Raw genomic sequence first — 27,368 nt, forward strand, 5'->3', positions numbered from 1 at the left:
TTAATAAGACATTGGGCCACCACGAGCCAGAACAGCTTCAATGCACCGTGGTATAGATTCTACACGTGTCTGGAACTCTATTGGAGAGATGTGACACCATTCTTCCACGAGAAATTCCAGAATTTTGTGTTTTGTTGATGGTGGTGGAAAATGCTGTCACAGGCGACGCTCCGGAATCTCCAATTGGGTTGAGATCTGGTGACTGGCACGCACACCCACACACACACAACAACACACAACACCACACACCCACACACACACACACACACACACACACACACACACACACACACACACACACACCTTTAAACCCCCTATGCTCCTTTGAGACCCCTCTTTCAAAGTCACTGAGATCTCTTCTTCTAGCCATGGTAGCCAAGATAATGTAATGTACCTCTGCTAGACAAATAAAAGTTTGGACACCTTGTAACGATTTCGTTATAATCCAAGTCAAGGTCATGCTTTTAAATATTCAGAGTATATGATACTGCTGCAAATTCACAAGAGTAAGAGTTTTAACAAACACTTCATTTTATCAACCCACCCACATTAAAATGTCAGTGTCAGTTTACTATTTCTTAACACCTACTCCTATCTTTCTCTATTTCACCCTTTCTTCCCACCAATTCCACTCTTCCACTTTTTCTTTCCACCTGTCCTCGCTTTCTCTTGATTCAAGCCCCTTTCCCACCCAGTGGAGTTCTACCCCCCCCTCCGCTTGACAGTGAGATACATAGCTGATACGATCATATCATCCAATAAAAAAAATACACACTAACTGAAATGAGTTTATTCACTGATAAAAATGGAATGTGTGTGATTGTGTTGTTGAGGAACTATTGTTCCTTAACTAGGGCCGGGATTCAATGCAAGGCACGTTATTGTGTACCACAGTACACTACAACCGACTTTAAAAAGTAATTTAAGATTGAGCTGCCATAAGCACTGTGAATGCCATCTCTGCGAAGGTCAGGGAAAATGCCTTTAAAAGGCGCATTGTCGGATGCATAGTGATGTGCGCTATAACACCTTGGATTGAATCCAGGCCTAGATTAACTTGGAATGCTGTTAGGAAATGTTCTGTTCAAAAGCTGGKGGAGTTGACGTGTAAAATATCAAAATACAGAACACCAGGATCTATAATCCTTTTCAGTTTACCAGTGAATTCATATAAAATCATAAAATGACAGAATTTTGTCATAAAACAAAATACATTTACAAAAACACAAAAGCAGGCTAATATTTTTTCTGAAATGGCCATTTGAGGCAAAACAACATATAAACATACAAACAGACTACCCAACAAGGATTGATATTTACATTCTTATATAGTTGTAGTTCTTCATATTTGCTTTGGAAAAGTATACACAAGATAAAATAGCTAAAATACAATGACATTTCTACAAACAAACAAAAGCATTTCAGTAAACTTTCTTTTTCTTTTTTTCCTTCCTTTTTACAATGATATACAGAGCTCTACCAAGAGATAGCTGCCTTGGAGTGTTTGTACTATTCTAGGTTTCATGGATACATCGGGCCTCACTTTGTCAAAGCAAAAAAACTTTCGCTAGTGTCGAAAGTGACCGTATTACTCCTAATAATCGTAGCAGCATTTTATTTTTGAATCTTTCATTATCAAAACAACCAGCACTTATACATGATGCACACAATTTATTTGAAGTGATACGGTTTGTTATGACAAGAGTGGCACTTCTTTGCCTTTTCAAAATACCACCCACTGAGTTTTGCATTAGGTACATATTTTACAAAATGGATGCCAGTTCATTTCATTATTTAAAAAACTGCATTTGTGAATACCAGCATTTGATGATGATCATAAAGGGAGATTCTACTGAGATCAAAGGACGGGAGTAAACAAAGATGGACGTAAACAAAGATGGACGTAAGCACAGTATCAATTCCCTTTCAACCCCATGACAGTCGGTAATAAACAACAAGATAAATACGTCCAAATGTTAATTTCAATGACTGGAATTGAAAAGGGACTGACCAACTTTTGTGCCCATTGTGCTACTCAGTGCCCATAGATGCATTGAATAGCTCTGCCAGCTAAAGCCAATGTCCTGTTTTGACAATTATAGCACCGCTACGAAAGGCGAGCAAGGTTGAGTGGATGCACTCCGGTATGCCCTTTCTCTGACTGTTTCCCAAATGGCATTCCCTATATAGTGCACTACTTTTGACCATAGTGCATTATGTAGGGAATAATAGGATGCCATTTGGGACGCAGGCCCTCTCTACAGAGCATAATGCAATGCGGCAATGACAAAAGGCCCATTGCAGTACCAGTGAACTGGCACGACCTAGCTGTTCTCGCCGACTGCTCATTGAGTGGACAGAGGGGTCAGTGTGAACTCTGTAACAGTAGAAAAGTAGGTGACCGAGGATTGTGGATATTTGTGAAAAATATTTTTAAAAAGGAAAGGAAAAAAGCACAGGATCAGCGTCCCCCCCAAATTCTAACCTTCATTACTGGCAAAACTGATTCAAGATCAGCATCTAGGGGAAATGTCACCCTACTCCTCAAGATGGCTAAAGTGGTGTAGCCACATTGTAGCCATTGAAGATAACGTGAAGCCATTCACTGAAGCCAGTCACTTGCAATTTGCATATACCCTGCACTGCTTTAACTTCACTGCTTTGCGTATATATGTATCTTTTGCTAATGCACTCCAGAGTTTCCAACCCAAAATGGTCCCCCTGTCTTTCTAGAAGACCGGGGATGGCCAACCCTCCTCATAGAGAGTGACTGGGTGTGCAGGAACACACCTGATTCTACTAACCAACTCCTGATCAGGACATTGATTGGCTGAATCAGGTGTGTTCGAGCAAGGCTGGAATAAAAGCTTGCATACCCCGTAGCTCTCCCCACACCCAGCCACACTCCATGTTCACCTTAGCAGTTCATCTGAACAGTGGATGTCCTTTTCCTCTCCTCCCTTCCTCTGGCGACTGTCCCCGCTCAAAGAGGTCAATGGTGAGACAACTATTTTGGGGAATCCACAGTGTTTGATGAAAGAAGAGGAAAAATGGGAGCCTAGAAAACCTCTTCCTCTTCAGCCTCACAGCCGTACTCTGAGAGAAAAAGAGAAAGGGAGTGAAATGCTAGTGTGTAGGTCCATTGGGTTAGCATTTCAATCAGCAGCATCGCAAGCTCACAGCGCTAGGATTATGTTGCCTGGGGTATGCCTTCAGGGCTGATGCAATTGTTAACAACGTTGATGAAAATAAGCCATAACACCTACGATTCACACACGTTCAAAAGAGCTTGCAATGAATTGTTACTTACCTATTGTGCCACGGATACGTTCTATAGTCAGGTCTGTATTGACATGCTATGACTCACTTCTGTGCTTGTGTGTGTCTTTGTGTTTGTGTGTGTGTTGGTGGTGTGTGGATGTTTTTGTACTGTAATGTGTGTGTGATCTGCATTGCATGTTCCCTCACCGTTTCCTCCCAGGAGCTGCAACGCACTGACACAGGGCTCCTCCACTTCTTCCTCCTCCTCATCCTCTGCCGCTTCGTCATAGGCCACCGGGCCACTCTCCACCATAGTGGGTCCTGGAGGGGCTGGGTTGGGGGTAGGCGGGCTAGACAAGTTGGGCAGAACAGGGGTTGCAGCCGGGGCCAGGTTAGGGGTCACCTGGAAAAGGAACGTGTTTACGTTAGGCAATACTGTCATCTGCTTATGGCCATTGGAGACCACTTCTGCCACCGAAATGTCGCTAAATCATGTCTCTAGCAAATTTTTAGAATATTATTTAAATAGATGGGAGTGAGTTAGAGAGAGTGAATGGAGACAAAGAGGGAAGAAAGGGGAAAAAAGAGCAACAGAGAGAGTGAGGGATAAATCAGGGACCGCATATCCCAGCAGGCATTTTTATAGGAGTGAAGGGAAGCAATGCCGGGAGGTGCGAGAGGCCTAATTAATCATCATGTACTGGAAAAGAGGAGGGTATTTGAACTAATTATAGCATGGCCATCTCTTCTTTCTCTCTCTCGCTCTCTTTCAGTCGCTGCCTCTTTCCCTCTCTCTCATGCTAGGGCATAATGAGGACCATCTCCAGGCGGTGACATTCAAGTCATGACCACCAGTAGGGGACCTGATGGCAGACGGTCAGGGAGAACAAGTTGACTAGCCTCAAGCCCCTACAAGGCTCTGACCAAGGGTCTTCACCACTGTTCACAGGCAGGCTTGTTGAAGCCGGCCTGGGCCAGTGGGGGAGATTGACAGAGAGTGGAGACTGGGATAGTGTGAAGCCATGTTGGCCTTAACTAGTGGGTTCACCAACAAGAGGAGAGACAGCACTATGGCTGGGCCAGGGCAGGGAGGATCCCGATTGAAACTGCAGCAGAGACATGTATACTGAACAAAAATATACAGTTGAAGTCAGAAGTTTACATACACCTTAGCAAAATACATTTAAACTCAGTTTTTCACAATTCCTGACATTTAATCCTAGTAAAAATTCCCTGTTTAGGTCAGTTAGGATCACCACTTTATTATAAGAATGTGAAATGTCAGAATAATAGGGTCAGAAGTTTACATACACTCAATTAGTATTTGGTAGCATTGCCTTTAAATTGTTTTACTTGGGTCAAACGTTTCGGGTAGCCTTCCACAAGCTTCCCACAATAAGTTGGGGTGAATTCTGGCCCATTCCTCCTGACAGAGCTGGTGTAACTGAGTCAGGATTGTAGGTCTCCTTGCTCGCACACGCTTTATTAGTTCTGCCCACAAATTTTCTCTTTGTGCTGGCCACTCCAATACCTTGACTTTGGAAGTATGCTTGGGTCATTGTCCATTTGGAAGACCCATTTGCGACCAAGCTTTAACTTCCTGACTGATGTCTTGAGATGTTGCTTCAATATATCCACATAATTGTCCATCCTCATGATGCCATCTATTTTGTGAAGTGCACCAGTCCCTCCTGCAGCAAAGCACCCCCACAACACAATGTTGCCACCCCGTGCTTCACGGTTGGGATGGTGTTCTTCGGCTTGCAAGCATCCCCCTTTTCCTCCAAACATAACGATGGTCATTATGGCCAAACAGTTCTATTTTTGTTTCATCAGAACAGAGGACATTTCTCAAAAAAGTACGATCTTAGTCCCCATGTGCAGTTGTAAACCGTAGTCTGGCTTTTTTATGCGGTTTTGGAGCAGTGGCTTCTTCCTTGCTGAGCGGCCTTTCAGGTTATGTCGATATAGGACTCGTTTTACTGTGGATATACTTTTGTACCGGTTTCCTCCAGCATCTTCACAAGGTCCTTTGCTGTTGTTCTGGGATGATTTGCACTTTTCGCACCAAAGTACGTTCAACTCTAGGAGACAGAACGTGTCTCCTTCCTGAGCGAGCGTATGGCGGCTGTTGGTTCCATGGTGTTTATACTTGCGTATTATTGTTTGTACAGATGAACGTGGTACCTTCAGGCGTTTGGAAATTGCTCCAAGGATGAACCAGACTTGTGGAGGTCTACACATTTTTACATTTCTGAGGTCTTGGCTGATTTCTTTTGATTTTCCCATGATGTCAAGCAAAGAGGCACTGAGTTTGAAGGTAGGCCTTGAAATAGATCCACAGGTACACCTTCAATTGACTCAAATTATGTCAATTAGCCTAACAGAAGCTTCTAACGCCATGACATCATTTTCTGGAATTTTTCAAGCTGTTTAAAGGCACAGTCAACATTGTGTATGTAAAGTTCTGACCCACTGGAATTGTGATACAGTGAAATAATCTGTCTGTAAAAAATTGTTGGAAAAACTACTTGTGTCATGCACAAAGTAGATGTCCTAACCGACTAAACTATAGTTTGTTAACAAGGAATTTGTGGAGTGGTTGAAAAATGAGTTTTAATGACTCCAACCTAAGTGTATGCAAACTTCCGACTTCAACTGTAAACGCAACATGTAAAGTGTTGGTCACATGTTTCATACGCACAAAAAGGTTATTTCTCTCAAATGTTGAGCTCAAGTTTGTTTACATCCCTGTTAGTGAGCATTTCTCATTTTGCCAAGATAATCCATCCACTTGACAGGTGTGGCATATCAAGAAGCTGATTAAACAGCATGATCATTACACAGGTGCACCTTGTACTGAGGACAGTTTTGTCACACAACACAACAGATGTCTCAAGTTTTGAGGGAGCGTGCAACTGGCATGCTGACTGCAGGAATATCCACCAGAACTGTTGCCAGAGAATTGAATGTTAATTTCTCTACTATAAGACGTTTAAGAGAATTTGGCAGTAACTCCAACCGGCCTCACAACTGCAGACCATGTGTAACCACGACAGCCTAGGACTTCCACATCCGGCTTCTTCACCTGCGGGATCGTCTGAGACCAGCCTTCCGGAGAGCAGAATAATCTGTGGGTTTGCACAACCAAAGAATTTCTGCACAAACTGTCAAACAGGGAAGCTCATCTGTGTGCTAGTCGTCCTCACCAGGGTCTTGACCTGACTGCAGTTCGGCATCATAACCGACTTCAGTGGGCAAATACTCACCTTCGCTGGCCACTGGCAAGCTGGAGAAATGTGCTCTTCAAAGATTCATTCTGGTTTAAACTGTATCAGGCAGATGGCAGACAGTATGTATGGCATCTTGTGGGCAAGCAGTTTGCTGATGTCAACGTTGTGAACAGTGTGCCCCATGGTGGCGGTGGGGTTATCGCATGGGCAGGCACAAGTTACAGACAACAAACACAATTGCATTTTATCGATGGCAATGCATGAGGCAAATGGTGGTCACATCAAATACTGATTGGTTTTCTGATCCATGCCCCTACCTTTTTTTAAAGGTATCTGTGACCAACAGATGCATATCTGTATTCCCAGTCATGTGAAATCCATAGATTAGGGCCTAATTGACTGATTTCCTTACATGAACTGTTACTTAGTGAAATTGCTGCATGTTGTGTTTATATTTTTCTTCAGTGTAGAAGAGAGCTTCAGGTTCCACCACTCACTTTCTGTACTGTATCCCTCTCATCTATCTCCCCATTTAAATGTCTCTCACTGTCAATAAAACGTGTACAAATTCCTAATAAATATATGTAAAAAAAAAAAGACAACATAAAGACACGTGGCTTCCAAAGTGAACCTTTATGGTTACTCTTTCGAAAGATGCCCCTTTAACGTGTCTTGTAAACGTCTCACTCCTCTCTCTCTTTCTCCTTTCCTGAATGCAGGCTTTACTTCCATTCTGCACACAATGCTCCAGCCAATTAGTGGACTCTTTCATTGGTTCCCTGGAGGTAGCATTGGGTTGCCTGGCAACGGGCAGATGACCCCCGCGAGGTTCTTGTGTGAGGTCCTTTCTACTGCTGATTGGTGAGCTGTGAAGTCTCATTCAGTTGTCAGAGCACTGAGGGAGCCCAGAGTAGACCACTAACATGCCAACTCCTGTGATAATCAACATTTAGCCCCATGCTAATACCTTATTAACCAAATGCTTACCGAACTTGAGTTACGTGCTAATACAATGTCGACTGCTGACCCTAAGTTGAACAAGAGCTGACCTAATGAGTACAGTGGACTGTATCAAAACAAAACAATAGTAAGTAGTCACTTACAAAACAGGGTATGGAGCGATCTGAAGAGTAAGATTGAAGGTGCTATTTGGTTTAGGGGTCAAGGGAAATCAATGAAGACCAAGGCCCTATTCAAATAAGTATTAAAATATGCAGACCTGCCACCTTCAGACATTTTTATGAATACCTCTTCAGCATGGTGACGATACTCCCGGCGCCGGACCACATGACACGCACGTTTAGCGTAATAATGATGTTGGCAGAAAACTGCCTCAGTAGTGATGGGTTCTGACTTGTAAACTTGAAAATATGAAATATCCTTATTCAGGGAGAGGGGGGAATGCAGAACGTTAACATTCCGTCAGAACATGTTATTGTTAGACAACATGTATCTTATGGAAAGGAGAAGAGCCACAGTCTGGTACAAGTCAACAGGACAGCCAACAGTGTGTTGGGGAGGAGTGAGGAATTTGGCCGAGGTCAGCTCAGATGAAGTGAGAAGGAATCACCAAAGTCCTGTCTAGCAACAGAGATCTATTGGCTGTCCAGATGTGTAAGGAGGAGACTCAGCATAGGAGGAAGGTTTAAATACCAGTGCTTGTGTAAATATGTATTTTGCAGCTGTGTGACCCAGTGGGTGAAGGTTTGAGCTTTACTAGACATCTGAGTTTTTACTCTGTTTATTTATAACTTAACAGTTGGCACTGCGAGCAGGGTTCACCGCGATTTACAGTGGAACTACAGAGTCAGAATCAGTGAAACAGGAGCTGCCACCAGAAACAAGGTAGGCACAGTTCCTACACCTGTTACCACTCATTCTAACATATTGGGGAGATGAGAATCGTAGGCTGAACAATTATAGGATACGGACCTAGAAAGCCTGAGTTTATTCAGTAGGCCCATTGTGTAACGACTRGTCGTAAATATATGGTGTAGGTTAGGTGTTACATCTGCTCCTCCATGCCCTCTACTTCTCATCCTGTGTCTCCCTAACCTGTCGGCACTCCCCCAGTGCTGTCTGTCTGTGGGTGTATGTGATTGTGTGAGTGGAGACAGGTGTGCTGGAGTCAGAGCGGATCCCCACCAGCTGCAACCTGTTCCAAAATCAAGACCTCAACAAATATTCAGCCCTGCCACTTCCAGGCTGCCAGATCGTAGCCTCTGCTACGATTTGTTTGTTCCTGCATAGATCTTATCCTGTTGTCCCCATTTTTCCCTAGCCTGACCCTGCTTTTCTCTCCGCTACTGTTTCTTTCCGCTCTGACTCTGGTCCCTGTCTCCAGTCCCCTCGTCTCGTCAGTCCTGCTTCCCTGCGCCCCCACTCTACTGCTTCCTTGGATTCCACTTCGGACCTGCTTATCCTGCCCCTACTCCCCTTGCCCCAGCCTCAGTTCCTGGTTCCCTACGACCCGCCTGAGCTTTCCCTGGCCTGCACCCCATCCCCCCCGCTTTTCAATAAATACCTTAGTTACCTTATCCCTGTCTCCTCGTCTGAGTCTGCACTTCTGTTCACCTGTTCCTCCCCGCCTAACAGTTGGTTCCTTTAAAGATAGGTGCCGAGCGGAGGTTTCCCTCTGCGAGATCCATGTATATATATGGTGTAGGGTAGGTTCTATAAGGCTAGGTCCCGGGTGGAGCTAGTTCTCTGCGAGATCCATGAGTGACACTACAATGTAGGTTCCGTGTAGGATAGGTCCCTAGAAGTATTCCCCTGCGAGATCTGTAAGAGGGACGAAAGTCCCAGCTGCAGTGGCCGTGAGGCAGTAGAGTGTATGTGGATAGTAATAAAAGGTTGCCTATCAGTTCTGGAGGAGAGCCTCATCCATGGTTAGAAAAGGAAAAAGATATTCAAACGTTGTTTGAACATGATTTGAGTGTATTAGCAGTAGCGATAAGGAAAGAGGTTGGTTCATGCCCTATTGGGGGGGGGGGGGAACTGTGACAGATTATGTGGAAATAAGAAGACAACTGTGAATAATGTGTTACATGTGTTGTCAACAACAATGATATTTGAATAAGACATTAGGTCACCTGTATTCTCCAGTAGTAAATTGTCAGAAGCTTCACTATCAGGTCCAGTAATCAAATTATTAGGTACCAATACTGTAACTACTCTCCGGGATTGTATGCAAGGTCCTTTCTGACCTTTACCTGAATCCTGACGCTGGCCATAGAGGGGGCAAGAACCTGGAGGCTGTCGGACTTTACACCTCCAGCACATCACTGGACTTTTGTCTTGGATCTTGGGCACAAACAGCTGAGACGTTTTAGCCCCAGGGGAGTTATTGGGATACCGGAACAAGGTTTGGAGTTTGGAGGTAGTGCTTCCAGTCCTTCTCAAACTGAGTCCCAAGACGCACCAGATCATCCACATTCTGCACACGTTCCCGAAGTTGACTGGCAAGGTGGGGAACCATGTTCTTAAGAATGCGTTTGACCATCTCCTGCTCAGTAATATCAGCCTTCCATCTCCAACATAGAACTCAATGGGAGAAGGCAAAGTCCTGTATTGGCTCTGCTTCACCCTGGACTCTGTTACAAACCCGTTCCGCCAGTTCATCCTCATACTCCTCTGAGAGGAAGGCTGAGAGGAATATGTTTTGAAACTCCTCCCAGCTTGACACATGTTCATGGACTATCTCCTACCAGTCTCTTGCTGTCCCATGGAGAACACCGCAGAGGGTGGCAAGAACCTCTAAGTCAGTAAGGGGCCGGATAGAAAGGAAATCATTACACTTAGATAGGAAAAACAGTGGATCAACATCATCTTCTGGGCTGCCAAAAGTGGGGAAAAGTAGTTTGATAGGGAGGAAGCTCTCTAGAGAAGACTTTACAGTGGCAAGGGGTCTTGGGGAAATGGGAGTTCTGTTGTTTAACAGTATCTTCCGAGGGATTTTTGTAGTGCTTCCTGTCCCTATTCCCTTAATGGCAGGGCCAGTGGCAGAGGTAAGCCCTGAGGGAGCTGCAGAGGATTTGTCCAGAAGGGAAAAGCGCTACATTACCTCCTGGTGCAGCTCCTCCGGCGATCAAACATCACTGATTCCTTAAGATGAGAAATAGGCTAAATTTACAACAGGGAAAAGTGTTACAGTTAGCAAGGTAAAAGGGGCAGAATTGAAAGCGATACAGCTACTACCTATGTCTCTGCCATTGGACCAGTAACAATACTCGGATAATGTTACATGGCGACGGGTGTGGAACCAATTTTGAGGTTGGAAGAATCTATGCGAAATACCAGGGGAATGGATTCTAAAAGGTAACAAATTCAAATTACCAGACCAAACACTCCTTGCAAACTCAGAAAACCTTGGGGGGGGGAGGGGTTTAATCTCGTGAGACATTTTATTTCCTCTTATTCTGAAATAAATGTATAGAATTGACGAAAGGGAGGAGGGGTCACGAGAAATTAGATTGGAGTTAATATTGTAAGTGTTAGAGTTTTAAAGAAGAAATTCTGTCAAGCAACAACATTGGGGTTGCCAAACCTGAAATTACTTTAAAAAATGTTTGTTCATGAACATGTAGGGCATTGTGGTGTGGTGGTTAAGGAAACTCATGGGGAAAAGAGAGACCAGTGAATTGTTAAATGATAAATGATAAAATGTCACTGTGTCTAAGGGTAGTACATGCTAAATAAGAGTACATAAACGTTGGGGTGGATTAAAACAAAAACAAACAATTGGAGGGAGGATAGTGGACTCATGTTTTGTTTGTAATGAAAACTTTTAGGTTGCTGATTAAGATGTACACTTTCTCTTCCAGAAGAGGGGCTGTCATTATATCTCCCTTTGGAATGTTTCCTGAGACTGTTGTCTTGGGAGAGCAGTTGTAATGAACACGAGGGGAGACAGAGCTTGTTTCAAGCGCAGGGAGCAGCAGGTGTTTATTGCAAAGTACCACAGGAGGAGACTGGATCCTGGGGCAGGCAGAAGGTCATACACAGGGAGTCCAAAAGGGCAACAGTACAGGCATGGAAAAGGCTAGTAGCGTAGTCCGAGAGATAAGGCAATAGGTAGATAACAGGAAATTCGATAGACTAAAGTACAGGCAGGGAATAGGCAAAAGGTGTTAGTGAGGCAGGCCAAAACTATCATACACGGGAGGAGTAAATCACGGGGAAAAACAGAGCTCAGAAAGCCGTGTGTCACAACACAAACAATACCTCACAGTGATGGGGTGCAAAGAACTGAACTAAATAGTGTGTGATAATGACATACATGTGTGTGAACAGGTGATTCGAATTCAGGTGATTGGGATCTGGAGAGTGAGCTGCGTTCAAGGGATCTAGGTGTTTGAGGGTTTCAGTTGGAAGCAGCAGTTAGTGAAATTCTGCAGTTTTAATAAGTATAAAGGTATCTGGATTCGCCCATAAAGGGAGCTCCCAGATAAGTAAGACCTGGTCATGTGTTTGTTTTTGCCCTACGGTTTACCACACACACCAGCACGCACACACAACTCACCGGTTATGAATATTTGTTAGTGGTGTTAATACCGTGTTTGATTTATTGTGTGGGGTCTTTTTAATTTGGTTTTAAACTGGGTACGCAGAATGATGGAAATGTTTGACATGTTGTTAAGTGGTTTCTGAAGTACAGGGAAAGAAAAGGAAAATAAAATACTTAATGGTGTTGAATGACCTTTGTCCTGACTTTCTGGTGAGGCCTGATCAACCTCAATAGAAATTATCAAGACAATAGGTGAGATTTAAGCATAATATGAATGAGGGACACTTGTCTCTAGTCTATTTTACCATTACCTTATGGGATACAATTGTGTCCTTATGGAGTTATCAAGAGTTGTAATTCTAATTTGTTTTGTTATTCTAATTTGTTTATTTTTGATTGTTTGATTGGTGTTTTTTCCCCCCAAGCATAAATCACAATGCGAGTCATGTGCACAATGAGGAAATTACCAGTTCCCTGGGGCTTTGGCCCTTTGGTAAATATGCAAATAGTTTTTGTTCAGTCTGCATATAAAAGGAAAAGATACATTGATAATGATTGACTGTTACTCCAAATGGATTGAGGTTTTCCCCACTTTGAGTGATATGTGTATTGCTGTTGTTTTGGTTCTTGTTTTAAACTTTGTTTCAATACAAATCTCACCAGATTGGGTCTGCTGTATTGTCGGGATTTTTCCCTAAGAGTTAGCGCTCTAACTCCCTGACCCGGTAACTCTGCGGTGAAGTCGCCAGTATGATAAGGGAGTATAAGCCAATTTGGAAAATGGTTTCAACAGTGTGTTGAATTGCTCTTTGACATTTGTCTTAGAGATTTTGGTATAAAAAAAATTGGGAATGTAATAATTTGTCATACAGTGAATAGTTGGTCTGGATTTCCAGAATCAGAAATGTCTTAAACTGTTGTTTTGCCCGGTCCTCTCTCGAGTTATGGCGAAGGTGACCCCAGATGGTGTCTTGATGCATGGAAGGGATAAATTGACCAAGAACAGTGTGAACCTCAACCCMCCCCCMMCYSGCAGAGGAAATAGCGACAAAGGCGTTCACTACGGCCTTGTCTTTCACCACTCCTACCTGTGATCTGAGTCCGAGCCGTCAACCTGTGTACGAGCGGCAGGAGTGCGGCATGAGGCCTGAGACCGTGCATGTGGAGTGAGCATGGAGAGAGATCACGTCCAAACTTCTCTCTTGCTGCTGGTGTACTGGTGGGAAAAATGCACCAGACAGAATGGACTGTACAGAATGGTAGTGGCAGCTCAGGTGAGAGACCCGTGTGCTTGGGAAAATCTGATTAATTTCCCAGATATTGAAATCAGGACATTATCATGGGCCATCAACTGTGACAGGCATGAGTTACCTATGTGCCGTTGGGAAGATGAACTGTAACGCTACCTGAAAAAGAACATGAAGACATGCCAGAAGGATGAGTGCAGGGAGAAACGGGGGGTGGTCAACCATGCCAATAATTGTTTATTTGGGGTATCAGGTTGATTGTGGAGGTCTGCACACTGCAAAATGTATAGTAATTTAGACTAAGAGTGCATTGAGATACCGATCTGTCATTAACATGCCACTCGTGACAGTAAAACAGGGACTGTAATGAGAAAAGTTAATATGGGTAATACATGGTCCGGTTTGTAAATTTACATTCTAACCGTGACAATGTGTGCTAAGTTGAGGGGCTTGAATTCAAGTGATGGACTCAGCATAAAGCACTAAGGACTGTAATTCTAAATTTGGGTTGGATAATTTATAAAATGTTTTAATTATGATTAGAAGATAAAGAGAGAGAGAGCGCTGCCCCTCAGCTGTGAGGAGAGCACAAAGTGAGGGGAGGGTGCACTGCTTGAATTTATTGAGGGTTTTAATTCCTTTAAACCTTAACTTTAAAGTGTACCCCGAGAGGGAGGTTATTAGAGAACACACTAGATGATAGCTTGGGCCAACCATGAGGGGGTACTGGATAGTAGGGGTTTCGTTTTACAATATCATCAGAATCCTAATGTTAAAGCGCATCAATACATATGGATTGCTGGATGATACAGTACAATTAATTACGTACAAGGCTCATAGTCTGTGTCTTGCTTTGACACCCGAGGATGAGGATGAAGGAGACTTGCATGGAGACTAGCATCCCATGGGCTCAAACAGCGAGTAGCAGCAGTGTACAAGAGGGCAGCTCAGGTGAGCTGGACAATGTAAATTGTCCGGTGGCGATTTTTATGAATTGTTCAGCAGTCTAATGGCTTGGGGGTAGAAGCTGTTGAGGAGCCTTTTGGTCCTAGACTTGGCGCTCCGGAACCGATTGATGTGCGGTAGCAGAGAAAACAGTCTATAACAGTTTATGGGCTTTCCTCTGACACCGCCTATTCTATAGGTCCTGGATGGCAGGAAGCTTGGCCCCAGTGATGTACTGGGCAGTTTGCACTACCCTCTGTAGCGCCTTATGGTCAGATGCCGAGCAGTTGCCATACCAGGCCTGTGTTGGACAGAGCGTTTGCATAAGGGGTGTTAATTACAGTCTGGCAGGACCGACATCAGTGTATTCTGTGGAGTCCCAAAAATCAAGGCATTAACGTTACAGGGAATTGGGAGAGTGGGATGGAATGTGACTGGAGCGGGATGGAATGTGTCTGGGGTGGAGATCTGTGTGGCTCATAAATTAAGGAAGGGGTTAGTAGAGTCTGGGGAAAGAGACTACTATGAAGTTAAATCGTTACGTCACACATACCCATTATTGTGGGAGTAGCAGAGATACTGTTGTCATTTCAGACACTATTGTTAACTTTCAATGATGGGTTTGTCAAAGAAGGTATCGACCGTAGCAGAACACAGGTCATTGAAAATGTTGGGTGCTAGGGAACCGGGTATGAGTTGGGAGACAGGTAGGGAGTATCTGAAAGGGTTAGTCCTAGATCTATCAGTGAACCACAAAGACAATAGGAGAGCAGGAGACAGATTCCATGCAATAGCTATTCTCACGGCAGTCGCTGTAGATACAGTAACTGAAGGAGCGGCAGTATGGCGAAGGATCTTATGGTAACAGCATGGAATTGGACTACGTCTCAAATGAGGGATTTTGAAGTATGCGTCATGGGCAGTGTTAGTAGTAGCAGGGGTTACCTTAGTAGCATTGTTGGGATATCATCTTCTGAGGGAATTGATGTGAAACGTATATACAGTGCTGAGTTACCTCAAGATGAGCTAAAGTTGATTAAGGCCACCACACGTGTATATCGGGTGGCCATTCAGGAGGAAGGAGATGAGGAGAGAAGTGAAATTGACATGGCTTGGGAACACCTTTTGGAACCTGTGGCCAGACGTTGGAAGACTGGGTGAAAGGATGAGGAGGTTTTTTAGAACCTTCATTTTTGTGGAACCCAGCAGAAAAAGTATCCCGAAGGCATAGAGTCAGGTGAAAAAAGAGTGGGAATCGTTATGTTATCAAACTGGTTTTTCTTTGCATTTACAGTTGAAGTCGGAAGTTTACATACACCTTAGCCAAATACATTTAAACTCAGTTTTTCACAATTCCTGACATTTAATCCTAGTAAAAATTCCCTTTCAAAGGTCAGTTAGGATCACCGCTTTATTTTAAGAATGTGAAATGTCAGAATAATAGTAGAGAGAATGAATTTACTATATTATTACAATGGTACTAGGTGTAAGATTATCTGATATAACACGTCGACTATCCGCAGGGTCAGAAGTTTACATACACTAAATTCGCATTTGGTAGCATTGCTTTTAAATTGTTTAACTTGGGTCAAACGTTTCAGGTAGCCTTCCACAAGCTTCCCACAATAAGTTCGGTGAATATTGGCCCATGCCTTCTGACAGAGCTGGTGTAACAGTCAGGTTTGTAGGCCTCCTTGCTCGCACACGCTTTTTCAGTTCTGCCACACATTTTCTATAGGATTGAGGTCAGGGCTTTGTGATGGCCACTCCAATACCTTGACTTTGTTGTCCTTAAGCCATTTTGCCACAACTTTGGAAGTATGCTTGGGTCATTGTCCATTTGGAAGACCCATTTGCGACCAAGCTTAACTTCCTGTCTGATGTCTTGAGATGTTGCTTCAATATATCCACGTAATTTTCCTTGCCATCTATTTTGTGAAGTGCACCAGTCCCTCCTGCAGCAAAGCACCCCCACAACATGATGCTGCCACCCCCGGGCTTCACGGTTGGGATGGTGTTCTTCGGCTTGCAAGCCTCCCCCTTTTTCCTCTAAACATAACGATGGTCATTATGGCCAAATAGTTATATTTTTGTTTAATCAGAACAGAGAACATTTCTCCAAAAAGTACAATCTTTGTCCCCATGTGCAGTTGCAAACCGTAGTCTGGCTTTTTTTTATGGCAGTTTTGGAGCAGTGGCTTTCTTCCTTGCTGAGCGGCCTTTCAGGTTATGTCGATATAGGACTCGTTTTACTGTGGATATAGATACTTTTGTATCTGTATCCTCCAGCATCTTCACAAGGTCCTTTGCTGTTGATCTGGATTGATTTGCACTTTTCGCACCAAAGTACGTTCATCTCTAGGAGACAGAACGCGTCTCCTTCCTGAGTGGTGTGACGGCTGCATGGTCCATGGTGTTATACTTGCGTACTATTGTTTTTACAGTTGAACGTGGTACCTTCAGGCATTTTGAAATTGCTCCCAAGATGAACCAGACTTGTGGAGGTCTACAATTGTTTTTCTGAGGTCTTGGCTGATTTCTTTTGATTTTCCCATGATGTCAAGCAAAGAGGCACTGAGTTTTTAAAGTAGGCCTTGAAATACATCCACAGATACACCTCCAATTGACTCAAATGATGTCAATTAGCCAATCAGAAGCTTCTAAAGCCATGACATAATTTTCCAAGCTGTTTAAAGGCACAGTCAACTTAGTGTATGTAAACTTCTGACCCACTGGAATTGTGATACAGTGAATTATAAGTAAAATAATCTGTCTGTAAACAATTGTTGGAAAAATTACTTGTCATGCACAAAGTAGATGTCCTAACCGACTTGCCAAAACTATTGTTTGTTAACAAAAAATTTGTGGAGTGGTTGAAAAACGAGTTTTAATGACTCCAACCCAAGTGTATTTAAACTTCCGACTTCAAMTGTATAATTATGCATAGCTTAACACATTATTAATACTTCAAGTCTTGTGCTATCACTCTCTTAGGAACCAGTAGGAGGAAATAGAGACAGTCAATAGCTCCAGCTGAAATGCCATTATCAGTTGTCCGACGAGAAATGGAAATAAGAGTKTGCATAGTGTGATTACAGATCAGAGGCCATACGTCTCGGAGATGTAAACCTAATAATCAACTGTGAATGATAATCATGTTTTGTTTCTTGTACATGTTTTATTTTTTGGGTTCATTTCTAAGTAATTTCCAAGTTTATATTATATTGAACAGTATGGAATTATTGTTTAAAAGGGGGGACTGATGGGTTCTGACTTCTAAACTTGAAAATATGAAATATCCTTATTCATGTCACTGAGGAAGAGAGGGGTATGCAGAAAGTTTACATTCTGTCAGAACATGTTATTGTTAGACATCAGGTATCCTATGGAAAGGAGAAAAGCCACAGTCTGGTACAAGTCAACAGGACAGCCGTGAGTTGGGGAGGAGTGAGGAATTTGGCCGAGGTCAGCTCAGATGAAGTGAGAAGGAATCACTAAAGTCCTGTCTAGCAACAGAGATCTATTGGCTGTCCAGATGTGTAAGGAGACTCAGCATAGGAGGAAGGTTTAAATACCAGTGCTTGTGTAAATATGTCTTTGTCTTATGCAGCTGTGTGACCCAGTGAGTGAATAAACTTGGTTTGAGATTTACTAGATTTACTAGTCGTCCGTGAGTTTTTTCTGTTTATTTAGAACCTAACAGTAGGAATGGTAGGATATAGACTGTTATGGGTACTTGGTAATTGGCTGGTCTTTAGAAACKACCTAAAAATACATTTTCAATCAGGGCTCTCCCTAGGATTTTCTGACAAGGTGGTGCTGATGAAGGCCTAAGGTCAGTGACCCCCTTAGGAAGTTGGAGCATTTAGCATTTTTAAAAACCTGTAACTGTCATTTCCTGAAACCTAGTGTCTTAAATTAAATCAAATAATATAACCAAAACAGTAGTCTAGTGTTTGATCCAGAATTAAATTAAGGTGGTCTCAATGACACCTTTACATGATTTTAGGTAAAATGTAGGGGTAATGATTATTCTAACGCAGGGGTGTCAAACTAATTTTGCCTTGGGGGCCACATTCGGTCATCAACGAGGTCCGGAGGGCCGCACTGAATTAAAAAAAATATTTCCYASCTGTCAAAATTAGCAATAAATACTCGATCTTAAATGGTTTTTATTTTTTATTATTCCCCTGACTGTCTAGCTTTCATTTAGGTGATTATGAGCGAGCTGGACACAGTCAACAAACTGTTAGAATGTAGGTCCATTATAATTTCTACACAGTTTCGATTTGGTTTTAGTTATTTTGAAGTACAGTGTATATATACAGTACCAGTCAAAAGTTTGGACACACCTACTCATTCAAGGGTTTATSTTTTCTTTTTACTATTTTCTACATTGTAGAATAACAGTGAAGACGTCAAAACTATGAAATAACACATGGAATCATGTAGTAACCAAAAAAGTGTTAAACAAATCAAAATATATTTTTTGATTTTAGATTCTTCAAAGTAGCCACCCTTTGCCTTGATGACAGCTTTGCACACTCTTGGCATTCTACCAGCTTCACTTGGAATGCTTTTCCAACAGTTTTGAAGGAGCTCCCACATACGCTGAGCACTTGTTGGCTGCTTTTCCTTCACTCTGCGGTCCAACTCATCCCAAACCATCTAAATTGGGTTGAGGTTGATTGTGGAGGCCAGGTCATTTGATGCAGCACTCAATCACTCTCCTTCTTGGTCAAATAGCCCTTACAGAGCCTGGAAGTGTGTTGGGTCATTGTCCTGTTGAAAAACAAATGATAGTCCCACTAAGCGCAAACCACATGGGATGGCGTATTGCTGCAGAATGCTGTGGTAGCCATGCTGGTTAAGTGTGCCTTGAATTCTAAATCACAGACAGTGCTGCCAGCAAAGCACCCCCACACCATCACACCTCCTCCTCCATGCTTAATCTACTCTCCGTCTCACAAAGACACGGCAGTTGGAACCAAAAATCTCAAGTTTTGACTCATCAGACCAAAGGACCGATTTCCACCGGTCTAATGTCCATTGCTTGTGCTCCTTGGCCCAATCAAGTCTCTTCTTCTTATTGGTGTCCTTTAGTAGTTGTTTCCTTGAATAAATTTGACCTTGAAGGCCTGATTCACACAGTCTCCTCTGAATAGTTGATGCTGATGTGTCTGTTACTTGAACTCTGTGAAGCATTTATTTGGGCTGCAATTTCTGACGCAGATAACTCTAATGAACGTATCCTCTGCAGCAGAGGTAACTCTGGGTCTTTCTTTCCTGTGGCGGTCCTCATCAGAGCCAGTTTCATCATAGCGCTTGATGGTTTTTGCGACTGCACTTGAAGAAACTTTCAAAGTCCTTGAAATGTTCCGGATTGACTGACCTTCATGTCTTAAAGTAATGATKGACTGTCGTTTCTCTTTACTTATTTGAGCTGTTCTTGCCATAATATGAACTTGGTCTTTTACCAAATAGGGCTATCTTCTGTATACCACCCCTACCTTTTCACAACACAACTGATTGGCTCAAACGCATTAACAAGGAAAGAAATTCCAGAAAATAACTTTTAACAAAGAACACATGTTCATTTAAATGCATTCAAATCAAATCAAATGTTATTGGTCACATACACATGGTTAGCAGATGTTATTGCGAGTGTAGCGAAATGCTTATGCGTCTAGATCTGACAGTGCAGCAGTATCTAACAAGTAATATCTAACAATTCCACAACAAAAACTAATTTCTAACAAATTCCACAACAAAACCTAATACACACAATCTAGTAAACGTAACCTTTATTTAACTATGCAAGTCAGTTAAGAACAAATTCTTATTTACAATGACGGCCTACGTAAAGGAATGGGATAAGAATATATAAGTATAAAATATATGGATGAGCAGTGACAGAGCGGCTAAGATGCAATAGATAGTAAAGAATAGATAGTGAATGATACAGTATATACATATGAGATTTTTATTTGTTATTTTTATTTCACCTTTATTTAACCAGGTAGGCTAGTTGAGAACAAGTTCTCATTTGCAACTGCGACCTGGCCAAGATAAAGCATAGCAGTGTGAACAGACAACACAGAGTTACACATGGAGTAAACAATAAACAAGTCAATAACATGGTAGAAAAAAAAATAGAATCTATATACAATGTGTGCAAAAGGCATGAGGTAGGCAATAAATCGAATAATTACAATTTGCAGTTAACACTGGAGTGATAAATCATAGATGATCATGTGCAAGAAGAGATACTGGTGTGCAAAAGAGCAGAAAAGTAATATAAATAAGCAGTATGGGGGGAGGTAGGTAAATTGGGTGGGTAGTTTACAGATGGACTATGTACAGCTGCAGCGATCGGTTAGCTGCTCGGATAGCAGATTTTTAAAGTTGTTGAGGGAGATAAAAGTCTCCAACTTCAGAGATTTTTGCAATTCGTTCCAGTCGCAGGCAGCAGAGAACTGGAAGGAAAGGCGTCCAAATGAGGTTTTGGCTTTAGGGATGATCAGTGAGATACACCTGCTGGAGCGCGTGCTGCGGGTGGGTGTAGCCATCGTGACCAGTGAACTGAGATACAGGCGCACTTTACCTAGCATAGCCTTGTAGATGACTGGAGCCAGTGGGTCTGACGACGAACATGTAGCGAGGGCCAGCCGACTAGGGCATACAGGTCGCAGTGGTGGTCGTATAAGGTGCTTTAGTAACAAAACGAATGGCACTGTGATAAACTGCATCCAGTTGTGCTGAGTAGAGTATTGGAAGCTATTTTGTAGATGAATCGCCGAGTCGAGGATCGGGTGATAGTCAGTTTTACTAGGGTAAGTTTGGCGGCGTGAGTGAAGGAGGCTTTGTTGCGGAATAGAAAGCCGATTCTTGATTTGATTTTGGATTGGAGATGTTTGATATGAGTCTGGAAGGAGAGTTTGCAGTCTAGCCAGACACCTAGGTATATAGATGTCCACATATTCTAGGTCGGAACCGTCCAGGGTGGTGATGCTAGTCGGGCGTGCGGGTGCAGGCAGCGAACGGTTGAAAAGCATGCATTTGGTTTTATACTAGCGTTAAGAGCAGTTGGAGGCCACGGAAGGAGTGTTTGTATGGCATTGAAGCTCGTTTGGAGGTTAGATAGCACAGTGTCCAAGGAAGGGCCGGAGTATATAGAATGGTGTCGTCTGCGTAGAGGTGGATCAGGAATCGCCCGCAGCAAGAGCAACATCATTGATGTATACAGAGAAAAGAGTCGGCCCGAGAATTGAACCCTGTGGTACCCCATAGAGACTGCCAGAGGACCGGACAACATGCCCTCCGATTTGACACTGAACTCTGTCGCAAAGTAGTTGGTGAACCAGGCAAGGCAGTCATTAGAAAACCGAGGCTACTGAGTCTGCCGATAAGAATATGGTGATTGACAGAGTCGAAAGCCTTGGCCAGGTCGATGAGACGGCTGCACAGTAATGTCTTTATCGATGGCGTTATGATATCGTTTAGTATTGAGCGTGGCTGAGGTGCACCCGTGACGGCTCGGAAACCGGATTGCACAGCGGAGAAGGTACGTGGGATTCGAGATGGTCAGTGTCTGTTTGTTGACTTGGCTTTCGAAGACCTAGATAGGCAGGGCAGGATGGATATAGGTCTGTAACAGTTTGGGTCCAGGGTGTCCCCCTTTGAAGAGGGGATGACGCGGCAGCTTTCCAATCCTTGGGGATCAGATGATACGAAGGAGAGGTTGAACAGGCTGGTAATAGGGGTGCGACAATGGCGGCGGACAGTTCAGAAATAGGGGTCCAGATTGTCAAGCCCAGCTGATTTGTATGGGTCCAGGTTTCCAGCTCTTTCAGAACATCTGCTATCTGGATATGGTAAAGAGAAAGCTGGGGGGCTTGGCGAGTAGCAGGGGGGGGGCGGGGCTGTTGGCAAGGTTGGATCGCCAGGAGGAAGGCATGGCAGCCATTGAGAAATGTTTGTTGAGTTTTCGATTATCACGGACTTATCAGTGGTGACGTGTACTAGCCTCAGTGCAGTGGCAGCTGGAGGAGGTGCTCTTGTTTCATGGACTTTACGTATCCAGAACTTTGGATGTAGAGCTAACGGATGCAAATTTCTGCTTGAAAAAGCTGGCCTTTGCTTTCCTGACTGACTGCGTGTATTGGTTCCTGACTTCCTGAACAGTTGCATATCGCGGGGCTCTTGATGCTATTGCAGTTCGCCACAGGATGTTTTTGTGCTGGTCGGGGGCAGTCAGGTCTGGAGTGAACCAAGGGCTATATCTGTTCTTGGTCTGCATTTTTGAACGGACATGCTTGTCTAATATGTGAGGAAGTAACTTTTAAAGAATGACCAGGCATCCTCAACTGACGGGATGAGGTCAATATCCTTCCAGGGTACCCGGGCCAGGTCGATTAGAAGGCCTGCTCGAGAAGTGTTTTAGGGAGCGTTTGACAGTGATGAGGGGTGGTCGTTTGACCGGGACCGTGGCGATACAGGCAATGAGGCAGTGATCGCTGAGATCTTGATTGAAGACAGCAGAGGTGTATTTGGAGGGCAGGTTGGTCAGGATAATGTCTATTAGGGTGCCCATGTTTACGGATTTAGGTTGTACCTGGTGGGTTCCTTGATGATTTGTGTGAGATTGAGGATCAAGCTTGGATTGTAGGACTGCCGGGGTGTTAAGCTATCCCAGTTTAGGTCACCTAACAGAACAAACTCTGAAGCTAGATGGGGAGCGATCAATTCACAGATGGTGTCCAGGGCACAGCTGGGAGCTGAGGGGGTCGGGTAGCAGGCGGCAACAGTGAGAGACTTATTTCTGGAGAGATTAATTTTTAAATTAGAATTCGAACTGTTGGGCATAGACCTGGAAAGTATGACAGAACTTTGCAGGCTATCTCTGCAGTAGATTGCAACTCCTCCCCTTTGGCAGTTCTATCTTGACGGAAAGTGTATAGTTGGGTATGGAAATCCAGAATTTTTGGTGGCCTTCCTAAGCCAGGATTCGGACACGGCAAGGACATCAGGGTTGGCAGAGTGTGCTAAGCGTGAGTAAGGCAAACTTAGGGGGAGGCTTCTGATGTTGACATGCATTGAGGCCAAGGCTTTTCGATCACCAGAAGTCAACAAATGAGGGTGACTGGGACATGCAGGGCCTGGGTTTACCTCCACATCACCCGAGAACAGAGGAGTAGTAGATGAGGGTGCGGCTAAAGGCTATCAAAACTGGTCGCCTAGAGCGTTGGGGACAAAGAATAAAAGGAGCAGATTTATGGGCGTGGTAATAGATTCTGGGCATAATGTGCAGACAGGGGTATGGTGGGGCACGGGTACAGCGGAGGCAAGCCCAGGCACTGGGTGATGATAAGAAGAGGTTGTATCTCTGGACATGCTGGTCTCAATGGGTGAGGTCACCGCATGTGTGGGGTGGGACAAAGGAGGTATCAGAGGTACGGAGAGTGGAACTACGGGTCCATTGCAAACCAAAACAATGATAATGATAACTAGCCTGAACAACAGTATGCAAGGCATATTGATATTTGAGAGAGACATACAATAAGGCATAAAGTGATTGCAGGTCTTGATTGGGAGAGCTAGCTAAAACAACAGGTAAGATAACAGCAGCAATAACAGGGTGCATAGTCTAACACAGCAACAACAGGTAAAAATGGCGACGACTAGGCAGAGAGGGTCGGATTAACTACACACAGATCCTGAGTTAAAGCACAGAGCCGACAGATAAAACACAAATAAACAGAATGGAGTACCGTGAATTAATGGACAGTCAAGCAGGCATCAGCTATGTAGCCAAGTGATCATAGTGTCCAGGGGGCAGCCGTAGATGGAGCAGGGAGGCCTCCACTAAGCTAGCACGCGGCGTTTAAAGTTAGTAGCCCGGGGGGTGGTCTGCTCAGACGGAGGGGGTCTGCTCAGACGGAGGCGGGTTGAGGGCACAGCGGGTGGGGTATTCGTCTGCAGACCAGACGTGGTCGTGTCGACAGAGAATCCAAGCCGGATGGCGATGGCGAAAGAGAGGTTGTGAATTGTAGAATTGTGTTTGCTAACTGGTGCTAGCTTCGTGGCAGTGGCGCTAGCTGCGCTAGCTGCAAGCTAGCTGTGAGGATCAGAAGTAGTGGCTCAGGGAATTACGGCAGGAATCCGGCGTTGTTGTCGAGAGACAGTCCGATGCTGGTAAATTGGTGAGTAATATCCAGGCTAATAACAGGGCTGGTGTCTGTGCAGAAGGTAAAAGCTGCTAGCAGCGGCAAAAAAAAAATGTCTAAATTAGCTTGTAGCTGATTTAGACCAGTTGTGATGGATTGGCAGGGCTCTGTGTCGGCAAAAAAGGTCCAGGCCAATTGGCAAAATATGTATTGTAGCACAAGAATTAGCCGGAGGACCTCTTCGGCTAGCCGGGAGATTGGCCTAGCTCGAGGCTAGCTCAAGGCTAACTGTTGCTTGCTTCGGGACAGAGACGTTAGCCAGGAGTAGCCACTCAGATTGCAGCTAGCTATCTGATCCGGTGTAAAGGTCCAGAGCTTGCGGTAGTAATCTGGAGATTTGGTAGAGAAAAAGCAGTCCGATATTCTCTGGGTTGATATCGCGCTGTGCAGACTGGCATGTATTGACCAAGCTGAGGCTGGCTGGTGTCCGAGTTAACGGTAAAGACCACTAGCAGTGACTAACTGATAACTAGCTAGTAGTTAGTTAGCTGGCTAGCTTCTGATGGGGGTTCCGGTTCTAAAGTATAAAAATAGCAGATCCGTACCACATTGGGTGTTGGGGGTTGCAGGAAAGTATATTCAGTCCGTAGATGCAAAGTGAGATTAAAATATAAACGGAAAAAACGAGGAAAACGATTATTTACACGGGACAAGACAAAACACACGTCCGACTGCTACGCCATCTTGGAAACAATGAGATGAGTAATGCAAGATATGTAAACATTCTTAAAGTGGCATTATTAAAGTGACTAGTGTTCCATTTATTAATGTGGCCAATGATATCAAGTCTGAAGGTAGGCAGCAGCCTCTCTGTGCTAGTGGTGGCTGTTTAACAATCTGATGGCCTTGAGAGAGAAGCTGTTTTTCAATCTCTCTGTCCCAGCTTTGATGCACCTGTACTGACCTCGCCTTCTGGATGGTAGCGGGGTGAACAGGTAGTGGCTCGGGTGGTTAATGGCCTTGATGATCTTCTTTGCCTTCCTGTGACATCGGGTGTTGTAGGTGTCCTGGAGCGTAGGTAGTTTGCCCCCAGTGATGCRTTGTGCAGACCGCACCACCCTCTTGAGAGCCCTGCGGTTATGGCCGGTGCAGTTGCCGTACCAGGCGGTGATACAGCCTGACAAGATGCTCTCAATTGTGCAACTGTAAAAGTTACTGAAGGTTTTCGGTGACAAGACACATTTTTTCAGCCTCCTGAAGTTGAAGAGGCGCTGTTGTGCCTTCTTTATCACACTGTCTGTGTGTGTGGACCATTTCAGTTTGTCGGTGATATGTACACCAAGGAACTTAAAACTTTCCACCTTCTCCACTGCTGTCCCGTCAAGGTGAATAGGGTGGTGCTCCCTTTGCTGTTTCCACGATCATCTCTTTAGTTTTGAAAATGTATGATTGGCTCAGCTCCAACTTCAAACGGTTGAGTCTAAAACCACAATGTGCCAGCTAGAAGCCTCTTTTTGTATATTTTAGAGTAGTTTTTTTAACCAGAGTACTTTGACCTTAAATTGCGGGCATGGTATGCAAAATGCTTGCAGGTTGGCAGGTCTGAAAATGGTCATCTTAATTTTCCCAAGTCGCATTAAATACAGTTTATTTTACAGCTCAGTTTAAGGTGGTATTTACGTTGTATTTACTAGGAAACTACGTGGTAACAATGGATACTTTCTGGTACTTACCTCACATAATTTATAACTACCTGGTACCAAATGGTACAAACTACGCTTATGTAAATGAATCTCAAAGAAACTAAATTGTAATTTATATGCAATTATTATGTAACTGTAATTTCAAAGTAACTATCTGTTAAATACCGGGCTGTAAAATAATGGGTTACCGAATTTAGATTTTGTTGTGTGTGGTGGGGCTCACCTGTGAAGCGGCTCTCTTCTTCTTGGTTGCAGAGGATATAAGTGGACGGAGTCTGAAAGAGAGAAGAATGTCTAAAACATCAGAATTGACAAAGAGAGCACAAGCATGAGTAACCTTAGCTAACACTCGAAGAAACAACAGAATGCTACACAAGAATTTACCAAACTAGCACACCTCCTACATTCTAGGACTCCTGAGTGGCGCAGAGGTCTAAGGCACTGCATCTCAGTGTAAGAGGCATCACTACAGTCCCTGGTTCGATTCCAGGTTGTATCACATCCGGCCGTGATTGGGAGTCCCATAGGGTGGCGCACAATTGGCCCAGCGTCGTCCGGGTTTGGCCGGTGTAGGTCGTCATTGTAAACAAGAATTTGTTCTTAACTGACTTGCCTAGTTAAATAAAGATACAAAAATTATATTAATTTTCTACATTATAATTGAACGCAAGACTCACCAACCTCCCCTCCAATAAAAAAAAAAGAGTTTTCTGGAAATAAACTATTTATTACAGCAAATGAACAACCCCGCCCACCCTTCAACCTACTTGCCGTTTTGACTTTCAAACATGCGCATTTGAAACATTTCAGTCCAAGACCTTCCCCGCTGGGGTTCAAGAAACCCTCTGGCATTGATGAAACGCTGGGGCTAAATTGGCTAGAAATCAGCTTTTAACATCAAACGCTACTATTTAAAGCTAATGCTATTTAAGGCTTATATCAAAAAGCGCTCTCTTACAAAGTTAATTAGTCTTAAGGGGGAAGTGGGGGAAATGAGGGATTCTGGAAGGTTGGATGGAAAGTGACCTTGACGTGTTTCGGTGTGGAGAAGGAGAATGCGGTGGTACTGTACTTCTCTAAGGTAGGCTACGTCTGTAAGGCTGTTTATGGCACCTAGTTGGGGAGTTTCCTCTAACTCAGGCAGCGGCCACATTGGGACGCATGAACATGGATGAAATCATATATGCATTCATCAATTGTCTGCTTTTGTCCGTCAAATTACAGCCCAAGTCAACTATTTTCATATGAGTTGCATAAATAAAAGACGGATCGATTTATGCATTTTTTATCTGACAATCATCTCTGTT

General features: G+C 43.7%; 1 protein-coding gene across 2 annotated transcripts in view; it reads right to left on the reverse strand.

Annotated features, from left to right (window-relative positions):
• Nucleotides 1–775: 775 nt before the first annotated feature.
• brf1b (BRF1 general transcription factor IIIB subunit b) overlaps nucleotides 776–27,368 on the reverse strand; it is a 136,567-nt gene continuing 109,974 nt past the window's right edge. For both annotated transcript variants that reach the window (XM_023974222.1, XM_023974221.1), the window contains exons 17-19: nucleotides 26,285–26,336; nucleotides 3,469–3,664; nucleotides 776–3,096 (exon numbers count right to left, since the gene is read on the reverse strand). In XM_023974222.1, coding sequence (XP_023829990.1) covers nucleotides 3,059–3,096; nucleotides 3,469–3,664; nucleotides 26,285–26,336 — 286 coding nt within the window. In that variant the 3' untranslated portion in view covers nucleotides 776–3,058. The remainder of the gene's footprint in view (nucleotides 3,097–3,468; nucleotides 3,665–26,284; nucleotides 26,337–27,368) is intronic.

The sequence above is a fragment of the Salvelinus sp. IW2-2015 genome, linkage group LG28 (assembly GCF_002910315.2).
Source record: "Salvelinus sp. IW2-2015 linkage group LG28, ASM291031v2, whole genome shotgun sequence".
Classification (NCBI taxonomy): Eukaryota; Metazoa; Chordata; class Actinopteri; order Salmoniformes; family Salmonidae; genus Salvelinus; species Salvelinus sp. IW2-2015.